We start from the raw sequence: 15,836 nt of genomic DNA on the forward strand, positions 1-15,836 counted from the left end.
ATGATGTGGTATCCAACAATATCTGGCTGACTAAGTGCTAGATATCAAGCCCATCCATAACACAAACTTTTGCTCTCCACACCACCCAGGCTAATGTGCAAGACAACTCCTTCTCCTAACTGAGGGTAACACTGTTTGCTTTCTTTCTTACTCTTCTTATTGTTCTCCTGTTCCCCAACCCCGACTCTGTAGCCAGGAGTATTGTCCACTGAAGACTCGTGGGGAGCCAGAGTCATCAACCTCTTCATATGCTCTGCAAAAGTTTCAGTTTGAGATGATTTCCAAAGATGCTGTGTATTCTAAAACATAGAAGAAAGGGGTCTGGGTTTGTAGCTCAGTGGTAGAATGCTTGCCTAGCTCATGTGATGCACTGGGTTTGATCCACAGCACCACACGAAATAGATAGATAGATAGATAGATAGATAGATAGATAGATAGATAGATAGATAGATAAAAATAAAGAACCAATAGATGATGTTTAAAAAAAAATCTCAAAACAAAAAAAAGTAAGAAGAAAGATAGTGTTTATGGAAAGAGTAAAGGAATACAGAGACAAACCACTCCCTAGAAAACTGTTTGAAGTTCCCACACACAAGGCTCCAATCATGCTAGTACCCAAGAGAGACAAGACCACTGGATACTGAGGACACTTCTGATGTTAATGTTTGAGTTCAAAACATCATGGTGATTTGATCATGTAGGCAGGATGGAAGATGACATTACAGAAGCATGCAGGGGAACCAGTTATGAAGAAGCCAATGCTTTATCTCCATTGTAAAGAGAGAAACAAAAAGAAACACCAGCCAGAACAAACTTATAATTAGAAAGAAGGGCATAATATCATAAATGAAAGCTAGTAAGTTTGCAAGTGGTTGCCTTGGGGGAATGGGATCTGGAGTCTTACAGAGTTGGGCAGGAGTATTTATTAATTAATTATTTTTTTAAATTGCTGTGAGCCTCATTCTAGTAATTGAAATTTCAATGGATCTTCAAATGTTTTGGGATGAATCTAAAAATGGAATTATAGGAACAAACTAATAGCATAAATGCTGTTCAGAGAAATGGTGTCTTTGAATCTCAATGCCCTACTAACCATGGAAGCATTCCAAAACAAACAGTCACACACACACACATATACACACACACAAAAAAACAAACAAACATACAATCAAACAAAAGCAACAGAAGACGTGAATGCTTCCAGGCCAACTTTGCAGAATCTCTGGAAAGAAATGAAACTTTGATAGCAATAATATAAGTGTTCAATGGAGAAAAAGCCATCTTCAAAGTCACAGAAATGTGTATGTAGTGTTTTATCACACTTTCCCTACTGTATTCCCAGTATGGAAACAGTTTTGGTTTTTGAGCAGTGGACCCAGTTTAAAATTATTCTCCTTCAATCAGAGGGACCAGTTGCTAATTACTGTGTCCATATGTTTTTACTTGTCTTGGGGACACTTCATGGACTGATTCCCTCAACTTTCCTCTGCATAACTTGAAACATGGATAAAAAAGGAACAGGCACTCTACTTAATAACAACCACAAACCTTCAGGAGACAAATCATAGATGCCTTGGGCCAAAGATTTTGGGTGGAGTCATACAATAGATTATTGAAGATCCAGAAGAGAAGCTCTACAACTGCATTCTAGGAAATACTAAATAAAGTCCTTCAAGTAAAAAGTGAAAGACACCAGACAATAACTCACAGCCATATGAACATAGAAAGATAAATAAAAGAGCAAATATATGACCCATTTTTTATTATAATCTTGTTTTGTAACTTTATTTTTCTTTTCTGCAGCATTTATAAGACAAATGCAAAAAATCATTATGAATATATGTTATTGAGCCCACAACATGTAAAGATGTAATTTGTGGCATTGGTAACAAAATGTTACATGATTTCAGACTATAGTAGAATTTTTGTATGTAATTAAAGTTAAGTTGGCAGAAATTCAGATTGGCTTGCTATATATAACATTAGAAGGCTACAGGTAATCTGCATGTAATCATAAAGAAAATATCCAAAATAGAATATACACAAAAAGAAATGAGAAAGCAAATGAAATAATGAAATGTCTCATTTCAAAAGTATCAACTAAGCACAAAATAAGAGACAGGAAGAAAAGGAAGAACAAAAAAGGCTGAAAAAATACAGGAAACACCACATAATGCCAAATTCCTTCCCTTTTAGAAATTACTTCAATTATAAGCAGATGAAAATCTAAAGACATAGATTGCCAGAATGGATTTAAATAATGAAAACAAATAAAAACCCATGATCTAATTTTATGCTGTTTACAAAAGACTCATTTTAGACCTAAAGGTGCAAATAATTTAAAGTGAAACTCATAAGGTCATGGTCATAAAAGTGTATTCACAAAAAGGATACTACAATTAGAAACAGACCTCTACAAAAAAAATCATAGTCCCAAACTCATGAAACAAAATTGAACAGAATTAAATAAAGAAATAGTGCTAAACTCAAGTTTGAGATTTTGAGATGCTCTTTTCAATCATGAATAGGACCTTAAAAACAAAGAAAATAGAGAAAAGACAAAAGAGAAGATTTGAATATCATTATTTAAAAACTGTACCCATACTGGAACATGAGACTGATCAAATTATTTTATGTCAATGTATTATTGTGTCATGTTAAATCTCAGTATTGGGGATAATTATAATGCACCAGTAAGAAAGACAAAAAAGAAAAAATCCTGTAATAAACAGATATTTACCGAACACCCTACCTGACAACAGCAGAACATTTTTTTTTTCAAATTCACATGGAAGATTCATCTTAGTAGATGCACAAGTAATTGGCATGAGGATAGTCATTCCGAAGTATATTTCCTTATAATGAAAAAAAAAAAAAACCTCAAAATCAACCAAAAGGAGATCTTGAAAATTCATAAGCAGGCAGAAATTAAACAATTGCACTGTGTACTATTAAATAGTCAATGTCTCAAAGAATAAATAAAAAAAGAAATTGGAAAGTACCTGAGACAAATAAATAAAAATAATAACACAACATAGGAAAACATGGAATGAAGCTAAAGCAGTCCTAAGATGACAATCTATAGCTATAAACGAATACATTCAAAAGTAAAAAGATTTATCCATAAATTAACTTTACCACTTATGGAAAAATAAAATTAAATTCAAAGCTAGTGAAAGAATAAAGTAGCAAAGATTTTAGAGAAGAGATAAATAAAATAGAGAATCAACATTATAATAGCATTATTGCCAATTTTATAGAAATTAACAGCATAAGATGGATATCTAGGCTAACAAATTGTATGCCTAGATGAAATGGTATTTTTTCTAAAAACACTAAATTTACCTAAAGTAAGTCATGAAAACAAATAGAAAATGTGGATAGACCTGTAACTTTTAAAAGATAATAAAAATCTACATCCCTCCCCCACCCCAAAAAGGCTACCTGGATTCACTGGTAAATTCTAGAAAACATTCAGGAAGAAATTTCAATATTTTTTTCTTAAACTTTTCCAAAAATTGAAGATGAGGAGAAAATCTCAGACTCATTCTATGAGGCAGTATTACCCTAACACCAAAGTCAAATAAAGACATTTGAGGAATGTACAGACCAACAATCCCTCTGAACATAGATAGAATAACTTTAACAAAATACCAGGTAGAATTCAGCTAGTATGTTCAATGGTGAAAGACTAAAAAATGATGAAAGCCTTTCTCCTAAGATCCAGATATGTTGCCTGCCACTATCACTTTTCTTCAACATGATAATGATAGCTCAAACCAGAGAAACGAAATAAGATAAATTCAAATTAGAAAGGCAGAATAAGGTTATTACTCTTTGTAGATGATATTCTTACATGTGAAAACCTGAAAATTTTACTAAACAATCTTTTGAGTCTAATAAACAAATTCAGCAAAATAACAGGACACAAATTTAAAAATATACAAACCAGTTTCATTTTCAAATCTTAACAATGAAGCATCCAAAAAGAAAATTAAGAAAACTATTTCATTTATAAATACATCCAGCTGGGAAAAAATACTTATGAATAAATAAATAAATAAATAAATTTATGAATGAATAAATAAAAGACATGTAGATTGAAAACTAATAATACATTGCTGAAATAATTTAGACATAAAGAAATGGGAAAATATCAGATTTTAGGGATTAGAAGACAAATTTTGTCAAGATGACAACACCAGTCAAAACTATGTAAAGATTTAATGTATCTTCATTAAAACCCCAATGGTAGAGTTATACAAAAGTACATACAAGAGGAAGTGAGGGGAAGGGGAAAAATAATACAAGGGGGACAAACGAATGTCAGTAGAGGGGGCAGAGAGAGAAGAGGGGAGGGGAGGGGAGGGGAGGGGGGATAGTAGAGGATAGGAAAGGCAGCAGAATACAACAGACACTAGTATGGCAATATGTAAATCAATGGATGTGTAACTGATGTGATTCTGCAATCTGTATATGGGGTAAAAATGGGAGCTCATAACCCACTTGAATCAAATTGTGAAATATGATATATCAAGAACTATGTAATGTTTTGAACAGCCAACAATAAAAAAAAAATAAATAAATAAAACCCCAATGGTATTTTTTTTTCAGAAGTAGAAAAACTTATCCATAAATTTTATAGAATATCAAAGTGCCATAATATACTTAAAAGACCAGTACTAACTTGGAGTATGCACATTTTCTGATTCAAAATTTATTACAAAATTAATTAAAACACTGTGGTAATTTGCTTGAATATAGTCATGCAGACCAATGATCAAAATAGAAAGCCCAGCAATACTTATATAATATAATAATAAATAATTATATATTTTTCATTTTATTATGATGTGTCTTGGAGAGCTTCTCATTTGAATGGGTATAATTGAGGTCCTATAAGCCTCCTGTACGTGGATATCTATTTCATTGTGGAGTGGGAAAAGTTTTCTGTAACTATTTCATGAAAAATCATCTTTAAGTTTCTAGTCTTTATCTCCATGTTCTCTTTCTATCCCAGTGATTCTCAATTTTGGTCTTTTAAAGTTTTCCTACAGTTCTTGCATATTCTGGTCGCCTTTTACCCTTTTAATTGCATTTTGTATACTCAAGATCATATACCATGTCTTCAAGGCTTGAAGTTCTGTCTTTAAGGGCTGAGGCTTTATTTTCTATGCATTCGAATTGTTAGTGGTGCCTTCAAGTGAATCTTTAATTTAATTGATTGAGTATTTCTTCTAGGTGTTTTTAAACTATTTCTATTTCTTTAGTATTAATATCCTGTAACTGCTTTTTAATTCCTTCCTTAGATCTAATTTTCATTAATTGAACATCTATTTTTTTGCGAGGGGTTACCAGGGATTGAATTTAGGGATACTCGACTACTGAGACACATCCCCAGCCTCAGGAACAGATAAATAAATCTCCCCACAAAATCCAAATTGCTCAACAATTGATTGAGAGGTGGATGAAATCCCAGAGAAAGACTGTAAAAATCTGCTTATTAAGATGTTCAGATAACTAAGTGCATGCCTGTAATCCCAGAGGCTTAGGAGGCTGAGGCAGGGGAATGTTGAGTTTTAAGCGAGCTTCAGCAAAAACGAGGCACTAAGCAACTCAGTGAGACCCGGTCTCTAAATAAAATACAAAATAGGGCTGGGAATGAGATATTCCAATCCCTAAAAGACAAGAAGTATCAGCCAAGATTATTATACCCAGAAAAACTCAGTTTCAAATTTGAGGGGGAAAATAATCTTTCTATGAAAAGAACTAAAGGAATTCATGAACACCAAGCTGGCACTATTAAAGAATACTGCGTGCACACAAAGGAAATAAAAAACAATTCCCAAAGTTCTCAAACAGAGGAAGGTCAATAGAAGAATAACACATTAAATGTGAATCAAGGCAGGATAAAATATAGCAAAAAATCAAAATGGCAGGAAACCACAAACATATATTAATACTAATACTAAATGTTAATAGTCTCAACAATTAAAATATACAGGTTAACTGAATGAACAGCATGTACAGTCAGAAAAATGAGAAATTATACCCGATTTATGTATGATATATCAAAGTGCATACATGCATTTTACTGTCATGTAAAACTAATTAAAAAACAAAAAATTAAAAATCAATATTCAACTATATACTACTCATAAGAAAATCATCTTAAAGGCAAAGGCATCCACAGGCTTAGGGAAAAAGGATAGAAAAAATATTTCATGCAACAAACCACAAGCAGGAGTAACTATTCTCATATCTGTCAAAGCTGATTTCAAGCAAAGAAGAGACAAGGAAGGCCACTACATTCTGGTTAAGGGAACAATTCAACAGGAAGATAGAGCAATACTGAACATTTATTCCCCAAATGTCAACACACCCAATTACATAAATAAAAATGCTCCATGACATAAACCCCACAGAGACCACAACATAATAATGACAAATAATTTTGATACGCCCTTATCACCAATAGACAGGTCAACAACATATAAACTCAATAAAGATCTCAACCTAGATAAAAGCATTAATCAAATCAACCAACCTAATGAACATCTACAAAATATTCTATGCCAAAACAGCTGAATTTACCTTCTTCTCAGTCATAATAGAACTTTTTACAAAACAGATCATATTCTAGGCCACAAAGCAAATCTTTTCTTTTTTTTTCACATTCAAATATTTTATTATTATTATTATTATTATTATTATTATTATTATTATTATTAAAGTTTTTCTTTGGGTTTTGTGATGGCTCCTCTGACCCAGCTCCTACAAAGGAGGCATGGCAGGCAAGGAAAAGAGTACTCCTCAAACCCAGTTTTATTTGGGAGAAGCCAAATCTTATCAAATACAAAAATAATCTATAGAATCCCATGTGTCTTATCAGATCATAATGGAATGAAACTAGAAATTGACCACAAAAGAAATAATAGAAACCATATAAATACATGGATATTGATCAATACTCTTAGAAATGAATGAGAACAGAGATACAACCTATCAAAATCTCTGGAACTGTACCTATCAAAATCTCTGGGACAGTACCAAAGCAATTTTTTTTTTTTTTTGTAGTGGAGATTGAATCCAGGACATTTAATACTTGACTCAAATATCCAGCTCTTGTTAGTTTTATTTTGAGTCTGTGTCTTGCTAAGTTTCTGGAGCTGTCTTCAAAATTGTGATCCTCCAACCTTAGACTACCAAATTGCTGAGATTACAGGCATGCACCATCATGCCTACATGAAAGTGGTTCTAAGGGGAAACTATAGAATGCCAAGAGTTAATAAATGGGATGGCATCGAATTAAAAAGCTTCTCCATGGCAAATCAAATAAGAATGTGAAGACAGAACCTATAAAATGGGAGAAAATATTTGCTAGCTACTCTTCTAACAGAGATTAATATCTAGAACATACAAAGAACCACCATATGTTCCAACTATACATTTCCTCTATATTTATCTTGAAGAATTAGAGTCCTCATGCCATAGTGATGCATGCATGCCCATGTTTACGGCAGCACAATACATATTAGTCAAGTTATTGAACTAGCCTAGGTGAATGGGTAAAGAAAACGTGGCATATATACCCAATGGAGTTTTATTCAGCCATAAAGAAAATGAAACTATGGCATTTGCAAGAAAATAGATGAAATTAGAGACTGTTGTGCCAAGTAAAATAAGTCAAACTCAGAAAGTTAAGGGTCATATGTTTTCTGAAATATGAGGGACCTAGAGAGGAGAAAGGAAGAGAAAGGTGGGAACAGATTTATAAAAATCAAAGGGAGATCAGATGAGAAAATGGTCCAATGGGTAGGAGTTGAGGCGGGGAGGGGCATGTGCTGGTTAGTGATATTGGCCAAATTACATCCTTATATTGTGTATTGTGTGCATGTATAAATATGTAACAACAAATGACCATATTTCAGAAAGAAAATAAAAAGTATGTGAAAGATAACCCACAAAATGGAAGAGAATATTTGCAAATCCTGTAACTCATATGGGGTAAGAATCCAGAAAATATAAAGTCCCACAAGTCAGCAATAAAAAGCAAACAACAATCAATAAAAAACAAGAAAGAAATGAACAAAAGACTTGCATAGACATTTCTCTGAAGGAGATACATAAATAGCTAAGAAGCACATAAAAAGTATAATATAAATATTTATTAGACAAATGCCAAGGAAAATCACAATGAGATATAATTCCATATCCATTGGAAAGGCTATTATAAAAAGCAAATCAATACAACAAAAGAAAACAAAGACAGTGGGTTTGGGGAAGGAATGTAAAATAATACAACCATAGTGGAAGACAATTTGACATTTCCTGAAAAGGCTAAACACAGAATCACTATATGATCCAGCAATATGACTCTTGGACTATCCCAAAAAGAAGTGAGATCAGACTCACATAGACCCATATACAGATTTTTCACAGCAGCTTTGTTCACAATAGCCAAGTGTAGAAAAAACTCAATTATCCATCATGAGATGATGGGTCAACAACATGAACATATGATAGGATATAATTCAGCCATAACCATGGATGACATTCTGATGGATGCTACACTGCAGGAACCTTGCAAACATTGTGCTTAGTGAAATATGCTAGACATAAAAGGCCAATATGACCCACTTACACAATATCTAAAATGGGACAATTATTAGATGCAAACAATAGAGTGGAGGTGATCAAGGTGCTATAGTCTAAATCTTGAATGTTCCCCAAAGGCCATGTGCTGAAGAGCTGTTCCTCATTCTGTGGTGCTATTGGAAGGTGGTGGAACATTGAGGAGGTGGGGTCCAGGGGAAGAAAGTTTGGTCCCTGGGGCTGTGTAAGGACAGGCATGTTGGGACCCCAGCCACTCCCCATTTTGCCCTTTGCTTGCTGGTTGGCATGAGGTGAGTGGGTTTCTTGTGCTGTGCACTCCCGAAGATACGCTATGCTGCCACAGACCCAAAGCAATAGGGCTAAGAGGCTGAATCTCTGAAAACATGAACCAAAATAAACTTTTCTTCATTTAAGTTGATTATCTCAGGTATTTTGTTACAATGGAAAGCTAATTAATGGGGGTGGGGGAAATGAATGATCAAAATGGACTTTCCCTGTGGGTGAAGGGTCTCAGACAACCTGGCTTGGCCTGAACCTTGGTCTTTTTCCCTGCTAGATCAGCAGAGGTGCTCTGAAGCCCACCCCCAGCCTTTGCAGGAGGGACATAGGAAGAGAGCTAAAACTTGAAGGAGCCAGGACTCCATCAAGAGCCCTGAGAGCACTGGGAGCACTTTAGCTATGTCTCTGCTTAGCCTGGAAATGCACATCACACTCATCCTCTGTTGTTGCATCTAGTCGACCAACTTTCCCTTCATCCTCATCTCACCTGGCAAGGGGGGTACAAAGACAATCATGTTACAGTGAGAGGTTCTGAATCACAAAAGGATGAGGCTGATTTCCCAGGACCCCATAGGTAATAAGTGACTCCATGGCTGGGCTGCTTTTCTCAAAGAGCCACAGAGCACCCACACATGAGGTCCTCATCCAGGTAGCCCTGGGAGAAAGATGTCCTCACCCTCCAAGTACTTGTCACCATGCTGGCTCTGCAAGGTACCAAGCCCCTTCCAACAGACCCTGTGAGATGGCTCACGGGGAAAGGGTGTGTTATTTCCCTCAGGCTGAGGGACTCCTCCCTGGCTCACTGTGACCAGAATCAAGGCTGCCACATCTGACAACATGGGTAGGAAATGGAAGTGCAGGGACTCCTCCTCAGACAGGATTCTGTTGAGGCTTGTAGGAGTGACAATTGGAAATTCAGACATTAGGAATTGAGGGAGATCCAGCAGATCTCCTCAATCCTGGAGACTGACCTGGTATACACAGGGGACTTGAGCTGCTTCCTTTCTTTCCTGGCTTTCCAGTCTGGATAATGTTCAGACCCTTCAGCTCATGTTCCAACCCCAGCCAAGTGTGGCCTGATTACCTGGGCTTGTCTTCTGGCATTGAAGATGCCATGTGGGATCCATGTGAGGCAATGACTGGGGTTGCAAGTGGGGACCTTCTTTACTCAGGAAACCATTTCTCTGGCCCTCTCTAGGACCCTACCTTATTCATATTTTTGCAGAAAGGTAAGGGGAGAATCTCTAATTTTCTGATGTTTTGCAGCAAACCAGCTGTGGTTGACTGAACCACTTCCATCCTCAATATAACCCTCCCAAAATGTGGGGATTGACCTGCCTCCTTAAACAGTTAGAATATCAATTTTTAGTACTTTCTCTGTCATAAGCAAGTACTTCATTAACACTGGCACCTATGCCAATGGCCCTTCCATACATCTCAAGCCTGGGCTGAACCCCCACTATCCTCACAACAATCTTAGAGGAGTGGATAAGGTACTTACCACAGGGCAGCTGAGAAACCCAAAGAATCACAGCTACTCTCTGAAAGGACTGGTCCAAACCACTTCTCCAGAACCAAACAACCACTCACCCTTACCTTTCTAGACAGCCAGCAGGTGCCTAAGGCACCATCTAGCTTCCCCAGGACAATACTGAGATAGAGTCACCTGCTCTTGTCAGTGCAGGTGCTTTGGATGGTAACATGGGGGAAGGAAGAAGCAAACATGAGAGGCAGAAAAGCACAGGACATTCTGAGCAGTGGCACTGGGAGAGTGCCCAGCAGAGGCTACAGAGCACTCTCTCCAGAATAGTCAGCAGTGAGCCCTACACAAGGATGAGGGTGAATCCTAGCCATCACCTGACTGAGAGGCATGTAGGAGCAAGATCTGGGCCAGTGAGATCTGCTGGAGGGGAAGAGCCATCCAGGATCCCTGTGATGGTTCCCTCCTTATAGACAGTAAGTAAGATGCTGAGGATCATGCCTGGGGTCTGACCACAGACAACCCTGCTTGTCCTCTTCCAGAGTCTGCAATTTTTAAGGCCATGTTCTGACCATAGTGACTGGAACCTAAAAGAAAATCCCCCTGGTGTATCTGGGGACAGAACCAGAGGGCCACTCACTTGTCCAAGATGAAGTAGAGGTCAAACACACCCTGGCATTCATTTTTTGTTTTCCTTTGTGTCCATCGTTGCCATCCACCAGGACTTTGGCGGTGGTGGTAGCTTCTTGAGCCCTTGCCCACATGGTGGAATATTCTCCAGCCAGCGCCATGATGCTGTAGGCTCCCTGCTCTCAAAAGGGATGGTGGCAGAAACAGCAGTAGCAGAAAGAGTGCAGTGCAAGGCAGCCAGGAATTGTGGATCACCATTTTCTTGATGTCCCTGTGAACTTAATTGCATTTAGCTCTCTGTACAGGTTTACAGGTAGGCTGGGCACTATCCACCTCTGGCTTCCTTTTCTGCCACCTCCACCTGTACCCAGGGATCATAGCCCCTATGGACCATTGCCCTATCACCAATGATCACTACAGCACTCTACCAGGTACCTACTCAGAGCACAGGGACTGGGGAAGCAGCAGCTCTGAGTATTCTGCTACCAGCTGCCTGCACAGCCCTTCCCCCACCCTGGGACAGAATTTTCTGTGCTTATGATTGACAGGAAGGTTGACATGGTGACTTTGTGACCTGAACTCTGCTCAATACCCTTCATGTAGACAATACCAAATAGCAGTCACTGGATCCTTGAAGGGTGTGTAAGATAAAAATCTCCTTGTCCCACAACCCATCTCCTTACAGCTGGTCCTTAAGGAGTCACCTAAAGGAAATCAGGATTTAGTTAACCAAAGAGGATAGCTGAAGATCAAGACATCACTGTGGGTGAGGAGTCAGGAATTGGGAGGCCAGTGGGTTGGAAATGGAGGGGCCATTTATGTGAACCCTGAAGTCAGCCATGAGATGGCAGGATCTAGAAGGCGATGAATACTGTGTGCTCTTGCCTAAGTCCTCTTAGAATAGGAAGTCAGTCCCATTATCCACTGCCTGGTAACAAGCACATAAACTCAGTGACAAGAACAATTTTGTTGTGCTCACAGTTTCCGTGAATCAGACAGGTAGGGATGGCAAATTAGAGAGGGGTCCCCATGAGGTACCTTATGGGGAGATTTGAGCATCAGGGAAAGACTTGGGTTACTGGTGACTGGAGGTCAGTATTGGCTTTCCCACTCTCATATATGACACCTGAGTAGGGTAACTCCAAATCTCTACCATCCCCAGAGACCCTAAGTGTGTCCTTTTATTATGATTCAATTTTCCTCTTGGCATGAGCTTTCAAGGTGGGTGCACTGTTTTTATGGTGGCTCAGAGGTCTGAACTCAGAGCTCAAAATATTTGTAGTGAGCAAGATAGAAACTGTAGCGCCCTCTATGACATCACCTCAGAAGTCACATACTGTCACTTCCACTGTATTCTGGCCAAAGCAGTCACTGACCTGTTAAGGTTTAGATGGAGCTACACAGACCCCTGCCACACAGACTTCCTTCACGGGAGGCATGTGGGTGGAAGGACACACCCAGTGCTTTGACCCTAAGGCATCGCAGCACTTGGACCCTGGAGTGAGGCACAGTGTGGGGAAACAGGGGTGCAGTGATGGCATTGAAAAGGAATTCTGAAACCGCAGATCTTGAAGGGAAACAGCTTTAGAAATATCTTGATCAATTTTATTTTATTTGAGTTTATATTCATAAAGGTTTTGTATGCTTAAAAACCCTTCCTTAATAGCTGTAAAAGAGACCTCAATGTGTATAACATAAAATTAACAAGTGATAAAAGTATTGAGTTCTGAGATTTTTTGTTTATTCCTTTTGTGTTAACTTTAAAAGAACAAACTATCTTGAAAAAATAATATTTTAGAGTTGATGAAATCTGGTATACTCCCCCAACAGCATCTCAGGGTCCCCTTACTTTTCACATGTAATGAGCCTTGATACTGTCATGGTTTCATAGATTGTACTTTTGCTTAGACATCTCACTATGGACTGAATTTGCCTTTCCTACTTCCTGATGGTCTACTGCATGACACTTGGTCATTCATGTTTCCCCCTTTATTGCAAAGCTTATCCACATATTCATGTCCCTTCTCTGACTGGGGTATTTATCCTTTTCATATTGGTCATTAACATATGCATTCTTTCTACTAATTATCAATTGTTGCAGTTATCTTCTATCAGTGTGTGGCTATTTTTCACTTTACAATTTTGAAATAGAGCACAGACTCTTAATTGATTGCAGAATGCTTGTGTTGGGATGAGTGTCCCCCAAAATTTCAAGTGTTAAAAGATTGATCTATAAAATGGCCCTATTGAGAGATGGTGGGACTTCCAGGTGGTTGGGTCTAGTTGGAGTCACTAGATCACTGTGGACAGGTCTTTTTAGGGGTCTGTAGAACCTCCATCTTTTCCTTACTTTTGCTGGCTCATGATGTAAGCCATTCCACCAGATACTATCCTTTCCCAATACTACACATATCTTTGGGCCACCTGATCACAGATGGGAATTTCCAGAACAGTGATCCCAAATGAACCTTATTGTCGTTCCAGTAACAAGAAAGTAATGCAAAATAATAATTTGCAATAAATTGTTATTTTCCACCCTGACCCCATACCACCTGCCCTAGGCAATTATGCTCCGGATACCTTTAGATTATCCTAGGTTATGGAACTTGCCCCAATCTGGCAAAGTGCTTCCATACCACAACTGTGGGGCAGGAATGGGACTGGGAAGAGGCTGAGAAATAGTGCGACCTCTTCAGTGAAGACCTGTACCCAGCTCCCCTGGCTGTTCTCAGTCTAGGTGGGAGGATAAAGAACTTCTGCTGCCCTTGGGAGGCATGTAGGGGTCAGCCTGAACCACAAAGTGGTTTCCAACGGTGCTCAGAGGCACCATAGTATTATGAACCTAGGGTCAAGGTGCACTGGTCAAGAGAAAAGATATGTGGTCTTCAGGTCCCACAGCTGTGAACTGAATTCACATGCACCTAAGTGTGCCACTGACATCTGGTTCTGACAATGATTCCAGCCTGCTGGGAGTGGCCAAGAGGGGTCACAAGAATTGTGTTTTGGGGCAGGCTAGATCAGCAGCCAAGGGAGCACTACACCACATTGATAGGGAACTTTGGGTTCCCAGATCCTGGGGTCCCTCTCTGCCCAGCTCTGCTCACAAGTCAGTCCTGATGCAAAGACTGCAGACCAATGGGCTGCTCAGAAACACCACCATGGAGGTGGGAAGAGCCAGGAAGGAGGTCCTGGCCAACCTGAGAGAGTGCTCCTGGGCCAAATACAGAATTGTGTCCTCAGAGTCTCCTTTCTGTCCTTGAAGATGTTGACTGAGCAGCCAAGAAAGATGTGCCTTTGGGTGCTGTCAGAGCCAATAGAGGGGTGTGGGCAGAGGAATACATCTCATTTCTTTTCCCTTCTCTTCCCTTTTCTCCTGAAACTTATTTTCAGCACAAATCTTTTTTTCTCCCTCCTATGTTGATTTTCTGGTCTATATTTCTTGCATCCAGCCATCCAGGCAGGCATCCCTCTACTCATGGTGTATGTTCCCCATTATCAGCCAGGACTTGTGTGGGTGCTAGGAAGAGAACACCACACCTGACCAAGATCCTTTTGTCAACAGATTATTTCCAAGATCTAGATGAAGCTAAATTATTTCTAAAGATCTGTCCAGTGCCTCTCATGGGAAAAATGTATAAATGATAAATCTGAGTTAAAGATAAAAGGAACAAAGAAACCCAGTTTTGGAGAAAAAATGTTGATAGAATTTTTTGTGTGTTTATTTTAACTTTTTGCCTTCTAGGCACTCTCAGGGCACCAGTAAGCTCATCCTTGCAGGAACAGTTAGGAGACACTGGCACCCACTCCTGCCTTCTGGGACAGCTGCACAGTGCCATGTTATGGGGCACTGAGGGAGCAGGTTCACAGATAGGTTGTGGGAAGGCACTGGGAGTCTGGGGCTATGCACTTTAAGCCTTGGTATGAGTAGGAAGAAAATAACACTAAATTTAAAAAATAAATGCCTGTCAGTGCCACCAATGTACAGCATTAAGTGACCTAATTACTGTTGAATTAGACTTCAGATATTTCATTTCATAGCAATAAATGTGGCAATTGAAATTAATATTTTGTATACATTCAGTAGGAGGATCAATGTGGAAATATTTCATGTTAATATGAAAGATTGTCAACCAAATTCTAAGTGAAGAAATCCAGAAAAGTAAGTTTGTTGAATTTTTGAGAAATAAAGAAGGAATGGATATGAGGCCATATTTCGTTCCTTGTTAAAACTTTAATCTTGTCAGAGAGATACAATTTTATTTTTCATGATATTTTTGTGATAATTTATGATTTATATCTGTATATATTAAATACACTCAAACATGTATGTAAGTTGATTGTTTTTGAAGAGGTTCCTTACCAGCTGAGGCATAATGCTTTAGTTTTTTGGAAATAATTTAACATTATCTTGTAGTTTATTGTGACTTTAACAATAATTCAGCTAATTTAACTTTTCATTTAATATAGTTAGGGAAATTCAGCAATCAGTAAACTATACAGAACTGAGTGGAAATTAAATAGGATGGAGGTCACTTGCAATGTGTTTAATGAAAATTTTGCTCAGTTAGGTCAAAGAATTATGGACATATTCCTAGGTATGTATGTGAAACTTTCGGATTTGAGATACTATTTTCTGAATTGAAAAGTTCAAGAGTCTTTATGTTATCTAACCAGCAACCTCCAGTGAGTCAGAATTTCCAAGGGGACAGTGTAAGAGATGATTTTCAATGATTTAGATTCACATTTCTGCTTTGCTTACCACAGATTTCTTTTTCAGAAATTGAGTAGGTGACGACGTTTACTTAAAACACATAACCACAATATATTAAAA

At 38.2% G+C, this 15,836-nt stretch overlaps 1 protein-coding gene across 1 annotated transcript in view; it reads right to left on the reverse strand.

The window, feature by feature from the left end:
- Antxrl (ANTXR like) overlaps nt 1-11,263 on the reverse strand; it is a 35,496-nt gene extending 24,233 nt beyond the window's left edge. The window contains exon 1 of the mRNA XM_027947910.3: nt 11,016-11,263. Within this exon, the coding sequence (XP_027803711.3) occupies nt 11,016-11,263 (248 nt within the window). The remainder of the gene's footprint in view (nt 1-11,015) is intronic.
- Nucleotides 11,264-15,836: the final 4,573 nt, after the last annotated feature.

The sequence above is a fragment of the Marmota flaviventris genome, chromosome 4 (assembly GCF_047511675.1).
Source record: "Marmota flaviventris isolate mMarFla1 chromosome 4, mMarFla1.hap1, whole genome shotgun sequence".
Lineage (NCBI taxonomy): Eukaryota > Metazoa > Chordata > Mammalia > Rodentia > Sciuridae > Marmota > Marmota flaviventris.